At 41.5% G+C, this 17879-nt stretch overlaps 1 protein-coding gene and 2 gene segments (V, D, J or C); 2 read left to right on the top strand and 1 right to left on the bottom strand.

Annotated features, from left to right (window-relative positions):
• The first annotated feature begins 4050 nt into the window (after window positions 1-4050).
• On the top strand, window positions 4051-7846 carry LOC121619092 (major histocompatibility complex class I-related gene protein-like). 2 transcript variants are annotated; one of them, XM_041954687.1, is made up of 7 exons: window positions 4051-4189; window positions 4350-4616; window positions 5661-5921; window positions 6064-6387; window positions 6814-6915; window positions 7131-7148; window positions 7291-7846. In XM_041954687.1, exons 1-7 carry the CDS (start codon window positions 4141-4143, stop codon window positions 7338-7340), a joined length of 1071 nt encoding a protein of 356 aa, XP_041810621.1. In that variant the 5' UTR covers window positions 4051-4140; the 3' UTR covers window positions 7341-7846. The 2 variants fall into 2 exon arrangements, with proteins under 2 accessions (XP_041810621.1, XP_041810623.1); XM_041954689.1 differs by lacking the exon at window positions 7131-7148.
• Window positions 7847-11700: 3854 nt separating this feature from the next.
• Window positions 11701-14501, top strand: LOC121619992. The segment is given in 3 exon segments: window positions 11701-11744; window positions 13140-13195; window positions 14028-14501. Coding segments are annotated over 3 exon segments (438 nt in total).
• An 814-nt stretch (window positions 14502-15315) lies between these two features.
• Window positions 15316-16020, bottom strand: LOC121620052. The segment is given in 2 exon segments: window positions 15316-15749; window positions 15966-16020. Coding segments are annotated over 2 exon segments (360 nt in total).
• Between the last annotated feature and the right edge of the window lie 1859 nt (window positions 16021-17879).

The following is a 17879-nucleotide window of genomic DNA, read 5'->3' as shown; positions in this document are numbered from 1 at the left end:
TCTTCTGTGAGTTTTGAGTCGAGGACTTTGAATTTTTTTAGAAGCTCTTCATGTATTTCCAAGACTGCCTTTGTTTCTGACTTGAGGATTTTGGATTTATCTTTCATGATTTCACAGTCGGCCAGCTGAGCAGTGATCCTGTCAATCTCTTGTTGTATATTGGCGATTTGTCTGCTTGTCAGTTCCATTTTCTTTATCTCCTCCCTATACATGCTGTTCCAATCCTTTTGATCACCGTGCTTTTTGTCGAGCTCCTTGAGTTGTTGTTGCAGTGCGTTGCTTTGCTTGCTCATGACCTCTTTTGATGCTTTCAATCCTTTGTGCATTTCCCTCAACACCTTTTTGCTCTGCGCCTCTTTCCAGTGCTTCAGGATTTTTTGTCCCAGAATGTCGTGTTTTTGGCTAATCACTTCTGTCGCTGCTTTCAGGGCCTCATAGACTTCATGCAAATCTTTTGTATTTTGGGTCTTCTGTTGGACCTCGTCTTGCATGGAGTCATTTTGCAGCCTCATGGCCTCGGTTGCATCCATTATTGCGCTACACATTTGCTCGAAAGCTTCTTCACTTCGGAGCTTGTGAAGCGCCTCAATTTGTTGCTGTAGTGTCTCATTTTGATCCCCTTGGCCATTATTCCTGTTTTGATAAGCTTGTTGCTCTCTGATCTGTTCCGTCATCTCTTCTGTTTCTTTTGTCCGATCGTTATTGTCAGTGATTTGAGCCTTTTTCACGTTGTGCACTGATTCATAAGCCTTGCGAGTATTGTCGCCTTGGATATTCACTCTGAGCTTCATCTCTTTACAGAGCTCTGCATTTTGCTTTCTTAAGGTTTCAATTTCACACAGCAGTTCACTGTACTTCTCATCAAAGCGTTTCTCTTCTGTGAGTTTTGAGTGGAGGACTTTGGATTTTTTTAAAAGCTCTTTATTTATTTCCAAGACTGCCTTTTTTTCTGACTTGAGGATTTTGGATTTATCTTTCTTGATTTTGCAGTTGGCCAGCTGTGTGGTGATCCTGTCAATCTCTTGTTTTATATTGGCGTTTTGTCTGCTTATCAAGTCCTTTTCCTTCATCTCCTCCATACACACGTTGTGCCAAACCTTTTGATCATCATACTTTTTTTCGAGCTCCTTGAGTTGTTGTTGCAGTGCGTTGCTTTGCTTGCTCATGACCTCTTTTGATGCTTTCAATCCTTTCTGCATTTCCTGCAAAACCTTTTCGCTCTGCGGCTCTTTCCAGTGCTTCAGGATTTTTTGTCCCAGAATGTCGTGTTGTTGGCTAATCACTTCTGTCGCTGCTTTCAGGGCCCCATAGACTTCATGCAAAGCTTTTGTATTTTGGGTCCTCTGTTGGACCTCGTCTTGCATGGAGTCATTTTGCAGACTCGTGGCCTCGGTTGCATCCATTTTTGCGCTACACATTTCCTGGAAAGCGGCTTCACTTCGGAGCTTGTGAAGCGCCTCAATTTGTTGCCGTAGTGCCTCATTTTGATCCCTTTGGCCATTATTCCTGTTTTGCAAAGCTTTTTGCTCTCTGATCTGTTCCGTCATCTTTGCGATTTCTTTTGTCAGATCGTTATTTTCAGTGATTTGAGCCTTTTCCTACATCGTGCACTGATTCATGAGCTTCCTTGCGGGTATTGTCGCCTTGGATATTCACTCTGAGCTCCTTCATCTCGGCACAGAGCTCTGCATTTTGCATTCTTAAGGTTTCAGTGTCACACAGCAGTTCATTGTACTTCTCATCATAGAACTTCTCTTCTATGTGTTTTGAGTGGAGGACTTTGGATTTTTCAAAAAGCTCTTTATTTATTTTCAAGGCTGCCTTTTTTGTTGACTTGAGGACTTTGGATTTAACTTTCATGTTTTTACAGTCGGCCAGCTGTGCAGTGATCCTATCAATCTCTTGTTGCATATTGGCGTTTTTTCTGCTTATCAGGTCCATTTTCTTCATCTCCTCCCTATACATGCCGTGCCAAACCTTTTCGTCGTCGTACTTTTTGTAGAGCTTCTTGAGTTGTTGTTGCAGTGTGTTGCTGTGCTTGCTCATGGTCTCCGTTGCTGCTTCCAATCCTTTATGCATATCCTGCAAAATCTTTTCACTCTGCGAGCTGGGCTCTTTCAAGTGCAAGTTAAGGATTTTTTGTCCCAGAATGTCGTGTTGTTGGCTAATCACTTTTGTCGCTGCTTTCAGGGCCTCATAGACTTCATGCAAAGCCTTTGTATTTTGGGTCTTCTCCTTGAGCTGTACCCTGCCTTGCGCCTTATCCTGGACCTCCTGAATTTCTTGTCTCAGCGTCTTGTTCTCTTGTTCAATGGCCTCTTTTGCCATTTTCAGAGAATCACACATTGCACCCAAACCCCTTTGATTTTGGGCTTGGGGCTGGTTGAAAGCTCCTATGTCCACTTCCATTTTGTTACCTTGGTCAGTATCAAGTATCAAGAGTTGGCTGTTCATTAAAATCTATGGCTGAGATCACGATATAACAATGTATGTTGGTCAGTATCAAGTATCAAGTGTTGGTTGTTCGTTAAAGTCTATGGCTGAGATCACGATATAACAATGTATGTTGTTGTTTCTGTAGTCATATGAGCTACAGTGTATTCATGGCTCATCCACTAAAGCCATTCTGACATCACAGATCAAAGAAATTCTGACAGCTAAGCCCCGCCCCCAAGCGTGACTTCAGCGTAGCAACCGTTGCTAGGCACGAACTCCTCTGCCTGGTGTTCTCTTCTAAATGCTATTTATATAATTCTAAATGAGGATACGATTCACAAAAAATAAAAATAAAAAATAAAAAAAATCGATATTTGATTTGTTGTCTTTGTGCTTTTTTTTCAATTAATTGTGGGGGTTTCAGGGTTTCTATTTACATTTTACACAGCGTCAATACACTGTGTACTTTTTTGGTCTAAAACAGTGTTTTAAGTTGGATAAACTTAGAAATATAATTTATTGACATTTGAAGCAATAATATCAGTTAGCACAACAAAGCAAGTCAGTTGTGTGCTCTAAAACAATTTGGTTGGTCGGTAATACTTATATCTTTAAGTTGGAGTTCAATACAGTTCTGCAAACTCGTTATTCTTTGTTGTGAAATGCGGGAAAGCCAACTTTCCGAGTTGGCACCCTTGAAGTCTCACTCTCAATGTGGCTGTGCTGCCTCAAGCTGGAGTCCACACAGGTAGGCACCCGTTAATTAAATTAAGTTAAAATGATACGGGAATTTTATTCTGAGTTGTGTTGTGCCGTGTTGTACATTTGTGACGGAGTAGATCTATAGATGTTAAATTATGGCAAAAAAAAAAGGTGCAACACCGCCATCTATTGGCGCAGAAGTCGGCTTGGGTACTGCACAGAGAAAAGTGGACTTCACTGCACGCAGACGTCCTGTTGCATGGTCCGGGATAATTCATTATTTTATTGAACGTTTCAGATGTTTATACTTTATCTTTACTGTGTCAAGTGCTCACCGTGACCTGCGCTAACTGTTTTGAGCACTTACTGTGAGTTATAAGACCGTAAAGTTATGTTTAGAGATTTGTTAATGATGCTAAACTAGCTTAAATGTTCTCCCTCGTGTCCGTTGTTGTTCAGATTGTCCCGAGACTGTGATGCTAATATTCCCATGCCACTGCGGTGCTGTATGCTGTGCTGCAGGTAATATTTTGTGTATCTTTTATGTAATTTCTCATGATGTTTCATTTTGTACATCAGTCTGTGTGAGCACCCTTTTATTGTTCAGATAAAACGCTCACATTTGTTCATCCAGATGTTGAATGTGTTCTTAAAAGATATTTTATGTCATAAAAAAATATATGAGGATTGTTCACTTGTGACTTACAAAATAACAATATAGACTATACGATCACACAAGGATGTTTTTATTTTATTTTATATGAGCAGATTTCAGTATTTTATTTTAGTGTTCGTTGTACTGCACAGAGAAAAGAGGACTTCACTGTGATTGTCCCGAGACTGTGATGCTAATATTCCCATGCCACTGCATTTGACAGAGATTCACATCCCTGCCCACTTCATCCCTGCCCTGAGTACCAGCGGAGACACTCCCTCCTCCCTCGTCGAGGAAATCGAGTGAAGCAGCTCGCTCCTTTACTTGCTCCTCTTTAACAAAACAAAATGAAAAAGTTATTGTTGTTGCTCCTCTTCTGTCACGTTTCATCACCAGGTAAGATCACGCTTTAAATCTCTACTTTAAGCATTTTGTTCCTATTTGGCTCAAAGACACACCTGCAGTTTGGTTTCACTTTTACCTCCACTTCAGACGCCTGTATGTAAGCCGTGTATCTGTTTTTACACTGAACGTATGAACTGTGTTTGTCCTACAGTGAAACACTCCCTTGATTTTTCCGTCATGGCCTCTCGTGGAGTCCCAAACATCCCAGACTTTGTGGCTGTCACACACATTGAAGACGTTATTATGGCTTACTATGACAGCAGCTTGGCAGCACCACAACCCAGACAAGACTGGGTTAGAAAATTAACAGAGGAAGACCCTCAGCACTGGAAAAGGGCCGTTCAGGAGTGCAGGAATTACCAGCACCACTTTAAAGCTGAAGCTGACACCTTCAAACTGCACTTAAACCGAACTGGAGGTATGTAAAAAACAGGCTTTTTCCTGGTTTGCACTAGATAAGATCAGAATACCTCTGCTGCAGAAACCTGTTCCTGACGACAGTTTGATCAGACAACATCACCGCCTGGTGTCTTAAACTGTGCAGCAGGACTGGCAGGACAACATGGTAAGACTCTGATACAACCAATACTGTTTTTAGTATCAATACGAACATTAATGGACCCAATAACAAAAGATGATGATGTCTTGATGGCTTGACGTGTGATAGATGGCCACCAAAGTCTGCACAAACTTTCATGAGGATGAATCTGACTTTTAATCCACGAGCAGCTGTGAAAGATCTCAGCCTTTACCACCTGGATCTGCGCAGACAGTCGTTGTTCCTCGAGGATCAGTACTCTGATGTTGGTGATTGAACGTTTCCCCCATCACTACGGCTCGAAGTGAAATGTCAGCTGTTGACCATGAGATGTGTGACAGACATTCATGCTCACTTTGATGATCCTCTTAAGGAGAATCCTCTGGGGCGCCATCATCAGGTCAATTTGTGCAGGAAAACTACAGACATCAGCCTCGGCTGTACTTTGCGTTTCGTGCTAATTAGCTAATGTTAGCATGCTCACATGCAAAATGACGGTGTACAAATACTGACACAACAAAATGCAAAACATGACGAAACAAACATAGACACAAACGAGAGGCGTCATTTGGAGTAATTTCACATGCATGTGACGATGTTATTAACAGAGAACAGTAAATGAATGCCTGATATTTGGCAGATTAATTGAACTGAAAATGAAGCTCATTAATGATATGATCACTTCATGAATCATGACTAGGGGTTTTTCCTGCATAATAACCCAAAGGCTGCTTTTCATAATGGAAATAATCAACATTTCTGATCTATATCACATTATTTAACAACTTGACTTGTCTTAACTTGACTTCCTTTCGCTGAAAATGGAGCCCTGATTAAATTTCTTCCGATAATTAGCTGATGACAGTGCGCCTCTGCTTGTGATGCGTGCAGGATTTGACTGCAGTCTCGATCTCTCTCTCTCAGGTGTTCACATTATCCAGGAGTCTTTTGGCTGTGAGTGGGATGGTGAGACTGAAAAGGTAGATGGTTATAACCAGTATGGTTATAATGGAGAAAACTTCCTCGTGCTGGACGTGGAGACTGAGACATGGGTCGCTGTAGACCCACAGGCCGAACTCATTAAATCTTCTCTAAATACACATTGGAAGAACTTCCTCACCAACGAGTGTCCTAAGTGGCTGAAGAAGTATTTGAAAGATGGGGAAAGTTTCCTGCAGAGAGCAGGTAGGGTCACATGACCTGACGTACACCTCTTCTGCTTTTGATTTACAGGAACTTCACAACAAATTAAATGACAATATTTCTAAGTTCAGTTTGTTCAAAAGTAACGGGAGTTGCTTGAGGTTGTTTTCTTCTTATTCTGCAGAGCTCCCCTCAGTGTCTCTCCTCCAGAAGACTCCCTCCTCTCCAGTCAGCTGCCACGCTTCAGGTTTCTACCCTGACAGAGCCTCACTCATCTGGAGGAAAGATGGAGAGGAGCTTCACGAGGGCGTGGACCTCGGAGAGATCCTCCCCAACCACGATGGAACCTTCCAGATGAGCGCTGACCTGAAACCTTCAGCGTCTGAAGACTGGGGGAAGTACGAGTGTGTGTTTCATCTCTCTGGTGTGAAGGACGACGTCGTCACCAGACTGGACCAAGCAGAGATCAGGACCAACTGGGTCAAAACCTCCGTTAGAGGAGACGAAGGTGAGAAACCCACATTTCATATCATTTTAACATTTTTTAACATTTCACTCAAATAATTCTGCTGCCTAGATTTACTCGTCCTCCTCATGGATAAAATATCTGTGTGGCTTTCTCAACAATGTCGGCAGTCAGTCTCAGTTCCGGCACATTTAAACCTTCTGAAAGGTCTTGTCAGAGGTTGCAGCTCATCTCAAAAATTACTTTTAAATACGTCTGATTTAAACAAAAGAGTCAATAACATAAAACAACATGACTTCATTGTGCTTCCATTTGAATACTGTTTATTTGTGCACACACATCAAAGCTACTGTCATATCAATGAGACTGTATTGACTCCCCTGAATCTGCTGAATAACTGGACGGATGCAGCTCACCTCCACGCGTTGTGATGATTTTTGTGTATTTGTGATGTTTCTTGCTGAGCAGGGGGGCCCGGTAACATCGGCATCTCCGTCACTGCTGCGGTGCTTGTTCTTGCTGCCGTCGCCGTCGCCGCTGTTGGATTTTCTGTTTACAAAAAGAAGAAAGGTGAGAGACTCAGAGGAGCCGAGCTGAGGCTTGTGTCCACACTGCAAAACTGAAGCTACATTTAATACTGCAGCATCTGAAGCAACCAGCAGCAGAAGCTAAGGCTCAGAGTACAATATGAATCTACTGGATGATCATAATATGAAGAGCTGTGAACAGAGAAGGACACGGCTCTGATCGTTTAAATCGTGACTAATCTTTTCTTCTTATTTCAGCCAATTGGCCTCCACCTCGTAAGTGGAACTTATTTTATTCTCTAATCTCTGATCGGACATGTTCTTTGCTGCAGATTAAATAGGTTTAAATGCTATGTGACATTTCTCAGGTAGTTCAGTGCAGGATAAAAGGACTAACAGTCTGTTTCTGACCTTCCAGCTGCTGCCGACAGCGCTGAGCTCTCTGAGACACTGAATCCAGACGCGTGAGTTGTCATGTGGGACAGCAGCAGGGCAGGAGATGCTGCGACGCGACAGAAATAAGGCAGGGACGCGCTCAGAAGCCTTCACATCGGACGAGCATTTCATACATGCTGTCAGATAAACAAGCCTGGAAATACTGGAAATGATGCCATTATTTTACATTACAAACATATGATTCCTGGTTGGAGCACAAAGAGGTCAAGAGCACTGATGCTTCTTCCTATTGTTGTGGTGGAAGAATGAAAACAGCTGTTTTGAACACTTTTCTGAGTTTCCCACCCTTCTTTCTACATTATTTCCCTGGATATATGTTGTATCCCTGGATATATTATATGATAAAATGTTTTCTTGAATGGAACGCTTGCCTTGTGACCAAACTCTGCTTCTGTCACACCGCGGTGAGGTCTGTCTCGTCATGGGGTTTTTTGTCTTGTCATTTCCTGTTTTATTTTGAAGGTCTAACTCTCCTCTCGTTTCAGAGCACTTGCTCTTCCTCGTGTGTCCCGTGTGTCCGCCCTGATTACCTATTGTCTCCACCTGTTCCTGATTACCCTCCTCGTGTTAAATAGTCTGCGTCTCCCTTGTCTTGTGCCAGTGTGTCTTTGTCCGTCGGCGATTCACCCGAGCCTGTCTTCCCCGTTCGTCCTTGCCACAGCCACAGTCTTTGTTCAGTAAGCTCTTGTTTCCTCCTCATGAGTGTTTTTTTGTTTGTAAGTTTGATATCTTATTTTTTTTAGCTTAGTCCTCAGCCGAATTGTTTTCCTCTTTGTAGAGTGATTTTCTGTTGTTTCTGTTTTAGTATTTAACTTCTTGTTCCTCCGCTTTTTAGGAGAGTATTTTTGATTTCATAGTTTTCCTTACCTAGCTTCGTTTCCCTGTATTCATAGTCTATAGTGTTTTCCTCCGTCTGGGGTGTTTTTTGTTCCTTCTTTTATTTGTCATAGTGATTTCTAGTTTTTCCCTCATAGTGAGCGTTTTCTGTTCTTTGTTAATTTCTTATTCTTGATAGTCATAGTTATAGCCTTAGGCCTAGTGTAATTTTATAGCCCATTTGTTTGGCACTCATTGATATTTACTTGTTGTGCATTTTTATGTGAATGTCTGAACATTAAGATGTAAGTATACACACACACACACACAGAGTATTAGGGAAAGTAGAGTTGTATTCAAAGCAGGCAAGTTTGGCTGTAGTATGAATTTTCTCTGGATGAACTTGTGTCTTAATGTTTTTTCATGTGGTTTACTTGTGTTGCACTGTTTTTTGTTTTATTTTTTAAATAAAAACTGAATAATGAATATTTTTCCAGCTGTAATTTCTTTGTATTATTATTGTTATTAATAATAATTATATTAGTAGTCGTAGTAATACAGTAATGAGCTGTTGAATTCGTCACAGGAATGTACTGTAATTCTAAATACAGCAAGGTACTGTAAAAAATACAGTAATTTACTGGCGAAGCTGCTGCCAGTAAATTACTGTAAATTCACAGTGAAAAGTTTTACAGTGTAGAAACAAGACAGAAATATTAATGCATACATACTGTAGTGTTGGAAGATCTTTTACTTCAGTTAAAAGAAACACTACCACAATGTAGAAAAACTCTTACAAGTCCTGTATTCAACATTTTACGTCAGTAAAAGTATAAAAGTGCTCATCGAAATATTCATTATGTAAGCAGAATGGCCCATTTCAGAATAACTTATGCTATATTATTGATTTATAATTATTGATGTATTTACACACGCATAACTTAAATGTAGCAGCCATGGAGTCATGAATATACTGCATATTAGCATGTGTTAGCATGCTAGCATATGTTAGCATGCCATCTTCATCCAGCTCTGTTAGGAAAGTCTTTCTGGTGTCACATTGCAGTGTGCTTTCAGGGTCCATCAGGACATTATCATTATTATATCACATCATTAGGACTGGGAAATTGTTCTCTGCATTTCACCCATCACTGTAAACACACACATGCACATGCAGTGAACACACAGGAGCAGTGGGCTGCCGCATCAGGCGCCCGGGGAGCATATGGGGGGGTTAAGAGCTGATGAAGGGGGGAGGGGATACTCCTTCACACCCAAATTTCTCTGCCAGTCCGGTGGGGGGAATCGAACCGCCGACCCTCCGGTCACAAGCCGCTTCGCCACGGCTGCCCCCCATCATATAAATGTTCTTTGCACATCAGTGGGACAAGAAGAGAAGACGAATGACACCAGAAAAAGTTTGTCACCTGAATAAAACTCATTCTACTATCTGATCATGTTGAGACTTGATGTTAATCAGCCGGGTTCTGCTGAGCAGTGGTGTGATGATGATGATGATGATGAAGGAAGGACTCAGCTGATACAGCAGTATCGGCATCAGATCAGATGCCGGCCATCTGAGAGAGCTTCAGGGTCAGATCAGAAGACTCTGCCCTTAACATACAGACAACACAACATATAGCATGCCGTGTTGTCTTACTCGACCCACATCTTTCTTCTCTCAAAGACCAGATCATGTTCTGGGCATTGTCCCACTCAGCCATGTTTTCCTTTGCGACAACCTGTATCTACCTTCATAGGAGGTTTACTTCTTTACTTTATCTACTAGCCCCTCTATAAACATTACCACCTCTGGTTTCCCTTTTCCTGATCTGACCCTCCGTGGTCCTGCGTGGCCTCAAATACCACAACTAAGAGTGGTCAGCATTAAAACACCAGTTAACCCCTGATCATGATTAATCTGACATATATTTGACATTTGATTGATCTGATCATATACCTCAGGCTCATATGAAATGTCGCATAATTCTAAGTGAAGTTAAAACACACAAAAAATCAACAAACTGGTACATTACGGATTCCTGTCGGCAAAAATATTTTATAGTTTGGCTTTTTGGACAGCGCATTTATGAGTTATTTTACCATATTGCACAGTGGCATCTACATTTAATACTACTGAACAAAAGTAATACGTGTGTAATAATAACACACAGGCTTCCTGGACACAGTTAAACTGTTGACTGTTATTATCGTGATGGCGATCTGGGGGGGACATAAGCCTGACCACAGAGAATGCTTATGTACAGGGTCCAGGATTTTGTGCTGTGGCGTGGACTGTTGCGGTGCTTCGGCCTCTTTCTTCACGGGCTGCAGTAAGTTTTCCAAACCACCAGATGTCACTGTGCTGTTTTGTCTGAAGCCACAAAGCTCCATCAGGCTTCACCCACCCATCGCTGGTTCTGGTTCTGGTTAACGAAGCCAACAAATGTGCAAACAGCAGCTTTGTGGCTGGACTTTTACCACAATACTGTCACCACAGCCCAGATTCCAAATCGGAAAATTAAACAGGAATTGGATCAGATGATATGTCGATGACAGTGGACTGTCTGTCATGATCAGACCAAGAACTGTAGCTGTCCTCAACATGTCATGATGTTTCCTCCTCACTGCTGAGAGCACTGACCCACTTATTTACACATTCACAGGTAGAGGATATTTATTTTTTACAATGATGAGTGATGAATGAATGCAGGTCGAACATGTTTAGGTGTTTGTCATTTAGAGGTTAGTTCAGTAGTGATGAAGCATGAGAGGATCCTGAGGATGAGCATCTCAGACAGGCTCGTGGAAGGTCTTGGATGTGTGAGCAGTGAGTCTTCATCAGTTCCAGTTGGACAGATTTCTTGGTCTCAAGTTCATGTAGTAACAGCTGTGAGCAGTAATGTGAGTTTTCTCAAGGTCTTCATGCTGCACTTTAACAACTTCTCATCCATGTTGACTGAGAAGTTGAGACTGAAAGTTGATGTTTGACAATCAAAACTGTTTCACCACAAGGTCCATTTAGTGTCTGTTCTGGAGCTGTTGATCAAATTCTGATCTTCCTCAGCAGATCAGCAGTTCACTCAGGTGTCGTGGATTATTTTAACTGTGAAGCTAAAGTACAGGAAGGACAGGGGAGGAGGGGACTGAACCCCCTCTCCCTCATGATGGTTGTGTGCCTGGTTTCCAAAGTGTGCATCAGACTTCTCTGTACATTTAATAGGAAGTGAGAGCAGCCAGGAAACATGCTTTAATTCTATGATTACGATTGTTGTCTACAGACGGGAATCTAATGAGATTGTGATGTTTGATTTCAGTTACAATCAGATTTGATGGTATTGAAAATGTGCTCACATGCTGGAAATACAGATGCCTGTACCGCTCTATGCAGCTGAGGGAAGAATGAAAAATGCCAACAGAGGACATAAGGACATTAATGTCTTGTAAACGTTGTGCTAAAGGTCCAGTGTGAAGGACTTTGTGGCATCCAATGATGATGTTTCAGATTGCAACCAGCTGAATGCCTCTTGTCTCACCCTTTTATTTGCAAGCGTGTATGAATCCTGACGGTGGCTGTGAAACTTGGGACAAACGTGAAAGGTGAGAGCCAGTGTCTGTTTTGTCCGTTCCGGGCCACTGTAGAAATGTGGCTGTGCAACATAGCGGTTTTCATGGAAGAGGATCCGCTCCCTCTGGATGTATAAAGAGCTCAATATAAGACAACAAAAACACATTTGTTATGGTTCTTATTTCAGGTGATTGTACTCATATTGAAACATTATTGTTAATATTAAATTCCACTTCTGCCAGTTGATCCATATAAATCTTAACAACTGCTTCTTCTATGAAAGTCAATGTATTATCACAGCAAGAGACGATGAAGTGTGTTATATTTTCAACTAATGGTGTGTGTGTGTGTGTGTGTGTGTGTGTGTGTGTCCTCAGTGAAGTGTATCAGTCTCTGTTGTAGCTTCCAGCTGCAGCAGTCAGTTCAGTTTCTGTTCAGTCTGACTGAGGGAGGTTTTTGTACGACTTTTTTTCACTGTGTCAACAACCTCTGAGTGTTGATGTATTGAATACTCTGACAGTAGTAAACTGCTGCATCTTCAGCCTGGACTCCACTGATGGTCAGAGTGAAGTCAGTGTTTGATCCAAAGCCTCTAAAACGACCTGGAAGCCCTGAGATTCTCTCATTGGTATAGCGAATTAGCACAGTAGGAGTTTCTCCATCTTTCTGTTGGTACCAGTGTAAAGACTTCCCAGCATAAACCTTTGGACTGGTCTTACACTTGATGGTGACGGAGTCTCCCACAGCAGACCTCACTGCTCCAGGCTGAGTCACTGTGAACTGACCGCTGGACTCTGAGGATACAGACACACGTCACGGTTTTGTCGGCTTCATTTCAGACAGACGGACGTTCATAGAGGAGAGGACTCTGATCCTCTGGACTTTACCTGTGAAGCAGCAGCAGAGGAGAGTCCAGGTGAGGACCCAGATCAGAGTCATGTTTTTGATGAGGAGGATTTCTGTGGCTTCTGTTGTCATGAAGGACAGCTGTCAGTCATCCAGTGTTCAACCCTCAGGACTATAAACTCTCCCAGAGCACTGGAGCATGGTGCTGCTGATGCAAAGTGGCTCTCTATGGAAATGCTCCGACTCACTCCTACAGGGACTTGGATTACTGTGATGATGCTGTTTATCAGTGGATCAATCACTATCAGAGCATTGATAAACAGTCAGTGAGGACTCTGGAGTCATTTTCTCTCAGGATGTTTTGTTTTAATTTAATGCGAGAACAAATTAAATGTGACTTTTAGAAAAATGTAAAAATAAAAACATGAGATGAATTCTGATCAGTCGTGTCACAGTTTGATCAATACAAGATGAAATAGTTCATTCTTTCAACAGCTGGAAGTGCTCATGTTGAGTTTGTTGTGTTCACAGTCAGAGAGCTGTGTCTCTCTGCAGTGAGAGGTTTTTGTACGACGACTCAGTCAGTTTGTATCACTGTGGTACACGTTCGGTGGAGGAACCAGACTGGAACTTGGAAGTAAGTTTCTGCTCAAACATTAAATATTGATTCATCAGTAAATGTTTGAATTCATGTGTCTGAACATTTGCAGTAACTTGAACTTTTGATCGGACGGATCAAAATCACTTTAAAGACTCAGTTTTATTGTCCGTTTCTCCTGTTTCACCTTGAAGCTGAACTCAAAGCAGCTTCGCTCAACTTCTCTTGAAACGTTTCATTTCATTTGTGAAATGTGAACCGTTTGAAGTGTCGGAACGATGAAGCGACAACACTCGTACTTTTCACACGTGTGTAAATTTGCTCTTTGATTCTCATTTTTTGAATTTGAGTAAAAATCATTTTGAATGAAGATGAAAATGTTCAAAATGCCTTTAAATCTCTAATGATCGGCTCAAACGGCTCAAAATGTCTTTTTGAAATAATGTTGACAGCTCTCTGATGGTCCTGGCTTATTTTTGGCTGATAATATCGTTGGATCTCATCAACTTCTGAGAGTTTCCACAGTAAATGTTTTTGTATAAATGTATCAGGACTCTGAATGAAATCACAGACGACTGAAAATATCTTCAAACTGTATTTTCCTGTTTTCTTCAAAAAGTCTAAAAGAGGTTTTTGTGTTTTAAAATGTCAATCAGATTGTTTTATTTCTCGTGCAGTTTGATATATTTCAGGTCATATGAGGACTCTTTCTGTGCTGATGTGCATGAGAGGTTTCTTAAAGGGAAGTGAAACAATGTGTGAGTGAGTGACTGGTGGAGCAGAAAAACCACCTGACAGAAACTCTCACACAGTAAAGGTGTTCAGGTGTCTGGTGTTTGATTGACAGCCGTGTGGTCCCCGTGTCTCCTAGGTGACGTCCGTCCCACCCTGACGGTGCTGCCCCCCTCCAGTGAGGAGCTGCGGCAGGGGAAGGCCACGCTCATGTGTCTGGCCAACACGGGCTTCCCCTCAGACTGGACTCTGTCCTGGAAGGTGGACGGCAGCAGCAGCAACAGCAGCAGCAGCAGCTGGGAGGAGAGCAGGAGCCCCGGGGTGCTGCAGAGGGACGGCCACTACAGCTGGAGCAGCACCCTGAGGCTCCCTGCAGACCAGTGGGGGAAGGTGGGCTCTGTGACCTGCGAGGCCACCCAGGGCTCCCAGACTCCTCTCTCAGAGACGCTGAGGAGAGACCGGTGTTCCCAGTCCTGACCTGACTCACAGAGGCTCTACTGCTGGTTTTACTCTGCTCTGCTTCCTGTCTCTGTCTGTTATTTGACAAGTAGTATCAGTAAAAGTATTTAGCCGATTGTGCTACGTTCAGTGTTTGCAGACAATAAAGATGTGTTCTTCAAATCACTTGTTTTGTATTTGTCAGAGCGTTTTCAGAAATGTGCTCTTAATAGTTGCAGTGACGCTGTTCATTACAAAAAAGTGAGTGGTCAAAAAAGTATCTTCTCCTTTTTTAAGGATTTTGCAGATTATGTGTCAAATCACGTAATGTGTATCCATATACACTGACTATCAAAGGAGTTTAGAAACTCTCTAAAACTGTTATTACTGAAGTGTCTTAATGATGAGAACTGCCATATTGTAATTGCTTTAGGTGTATCTGCACTGTCCTTCAAGTAAAATTACAAAAGCATGAAAAATATTTTCTAAATCTGAAATGAATAGCAGTATATCGTCAGCAAAAAGAGAAACCAAATGATCGGGATCTTAAATTGATCCCTGAAACTATTTACATCCTGCTTCTGCTGAAGATCCACAAACACAAAGACAAATGAAAGATGGAAAAAGACTGAAAGTGTCACTGGATTACACACTTCATAAATCATTTTGGTCCCAATCATGAAATGCATTCTTGTTGGAATAAAAAATATACAAATTAAAAAAATTAATAAAATGTTACTGACATAACATTTTATAATTTTATCAAGAAATATTTGAGATTATATATAGAAAGAGATAAAACTAATATTTATTTTGTGTCCCCATGTCATTATACTCCAGGAAATAAACTTATCAAAGAAGTGTAATCATGCTTCAACAGTATCATCAGTATCATCCTGCTGCTTTAATGTGCAGCAAGATGTTTCAAACCCTTTTTGAATGAATACATTAAAACTAAATGTTGTTTTATGTCCAGTATTTTTAGTGTTCAAATATTCAAAGTAGATTATTATGAACTATTTATTTTTAGTAAAACGTTTAGTTTTCGTTTGAGAGCAGCTGTTGATTCAGATCAGTTCCTCTCCAGCTGAGGGAAGTTTTTGTACGACGTTGCATCACTGTGTGAACGGGAGGCTGTTACTCTGCTGACAGTAGTAAACTCCTGAATCTTCAGCCTGAACTCCACTGATGGTCAGAGTGAAGTCAGTCCCAGATCCACTTCCCCTGAAACGACCTGCAACTCCAAGCTGACGGCTTGTAATTTCATAAATCAGGAGTTCAGGAGCTTCTCCAGGTTTCTGAAGGAACCAGTGGAGGCAGTTACTAACACCTGAACTGGTTTTACATCTGATGGAGACAGTCTGTCCTGGAGCAACAGACTGAGATTCAGGAGACTGGGTCAGGGTGATTCGTCCTGATGAACCTTGAAATCATGAGAGAGACGAGAAGGGTTATTGAGACAAATCCAGCCTGGAGGGAGATGATCACCATCAGAACAAAAGAACATCATTTCTTTAACATGGAGAATAGATGGAAGGAGGTAAATGCTGCTTGTTTCAATGTTTCTCCATCACAGCAGAACATGATTGTGGTGAAGCTGGTTGCATCCTGAAGCCAAGTTTTCAGAAGAGAGTCTCACCCTGAACCAGGAGCCCCAGGGTGGCCAGCAGGAGAACCAGTGAGCTCGTCATTGTGCTGCCTTCACAGCCACTGATCAACACTGGCCTCTTAACGGCTGGGAGCAGACAGGCAGGACACATATGCAAACACACAGAGTCAGTGAACTGTAGCTGTCCTCAGCATATCACGCTGCTTCCTCCTCAGTGTTTTCACCATTTAGATGTTTCACGACACAATGGGCAACGGCAGAATGGTCAAAGCAAGTACAGCAAGTTTATTCAGTTTATGACAACGTTTTTACATTTTTTGTTGTTCTTTAAATACATTTGACAAAGCAAGAAAGAGTGTGAGATAAAATGTTCCATAGCAGTAAATCAGTCCTTATAACGATGTTTACTGAGACGGCACATATTCATCCAATCAGAGACGAGGACAGCAAATAATATTTGCAAACAGGGAAAATCAGATGAGAGAGAAGATGGGAGAGTTGCTTTCTTCACTGAAGACACTGTGATCTTAAAGAAGGTTTTGCATATAGAATCGGGGATCATCGTCATATAAGATCATTTCACTCTGCTGTTACTGTGAGCAGATGTTTGATGCATTGTAGGATGCATTTCCTACTTTATTGTTCAAGTTTTATTATTAACATTTTCAGATGTTTCTGTGTCACCGTCTTTTTAATCTACCCTCAGAAATATAGATGTCAAAAGTCTAAACACTGTTTCCTCTGTAGGATCAGAATATTTCTTTTCACTTGTGTGAGGGGTATTTCTACACATAGAACTCAATTTTACTCCTTAAATACATTTTCTCACATTTGCAGTCATGGTATTTCTGCTTGCTTGGTGTATCTTTATGCTGACAAACATTACCCTCATAAATCCATTAAGTAAATAACAACAAAATACAGCAGCAGACCACTTTCTGCCTCATACACACAGCATCGTCCAGGTTTTCAGACGTCTGTCCGGGAGATTTCTGCCTCCACCAAAACAATGCTTTCACTTCTCCTGCTCACAGCAAAGATAAAGTTTTTTAAAACAACAACAGCTGGATGGTCCACAGAACGCTGTCATGCAGACACATTTGGGATAATTCATCACCCCCTTGTGGACAACTGTGGAAAAAGCTTCTGTTTCCCAAACCGGTGGCTGGGACACAGATGCAGTTCATCACTTTTCTTTCCTTGATGAAGTTTGGATTAAAAACAGTATCCACTGCACGAATATTGTATTTTGTCTGCAACGTATTTGCAAGGTTAATATTATCGAATATAAACTGTTGAATTGTGAATTGTGAATCAGTTTCACTCATCGTCTGCAATACTTTACGGATTTGCTTTGGTTTATTGTTTGTTCAGGCAAGTTTGAATGTTCACCACCACAAAATATTGTTTATTGTGCCAGAGCTGCTGATCTCCTGTGGACGCTTGGAAGGAAATATTCGATCGTACTGGGAGTACAGTGGTAGTAGAACAGTGTACAGCACTGTGAGAATGTACTTATGTAAAACTCTTCCTGGTCTAATGCTCTGCTTCAGTTTTACAGTTTGATCAGAAGGAATCCAGCAAAGAGTGAGAAACTATTCCAGCCTGCGCTCTGTTGGCTCTAAAGGAAGTGAAACACACCTGCTGACAGGTATCAGGGAAGCATCTGCTGAATATTTTCAAAACAAAGCTAAAAACTTGAGCCTGACACTTTTGCTCTTTGCCTTGCACATACGCACTGCTGCACTTATTCTTATTTTATGTTGTATTTTATGTTGTATTTTACTTGATTTGATGCACTCTATGGACTTTATTTAACTTTATTCTATTTCTTGTTCTTCTGGGTTTTATTTTCTGATTATTTTGGTTGTTATTCAGTCTCTTTATTCTATTTCCATCCTTCTGCTATCTTATTTTTACTATTATGATGAAGTGGGTTCATTC

The sequence above is a fragment of the Chelmon rostratus genome, chromosome 16 (assembly GCF_017976325.1).
Source record: "Chelmon rostratus isolate fCheRos1 chromosome 16, fCheRos1.pri, whole genome shotgun sequence".
NCBI classification, from domain to species: Eukaryota; Metazoa; Chordata; class Actinopteri; order Chaetodontiformes; family Chaetodontidae; genus Chelmon; species Chelmon rostratus.
The sequence above is the reverse complement of the archived record's forward strand: the minus strand, read 5'-3'. Positions and strand labels throughout refer to the sequence as shown.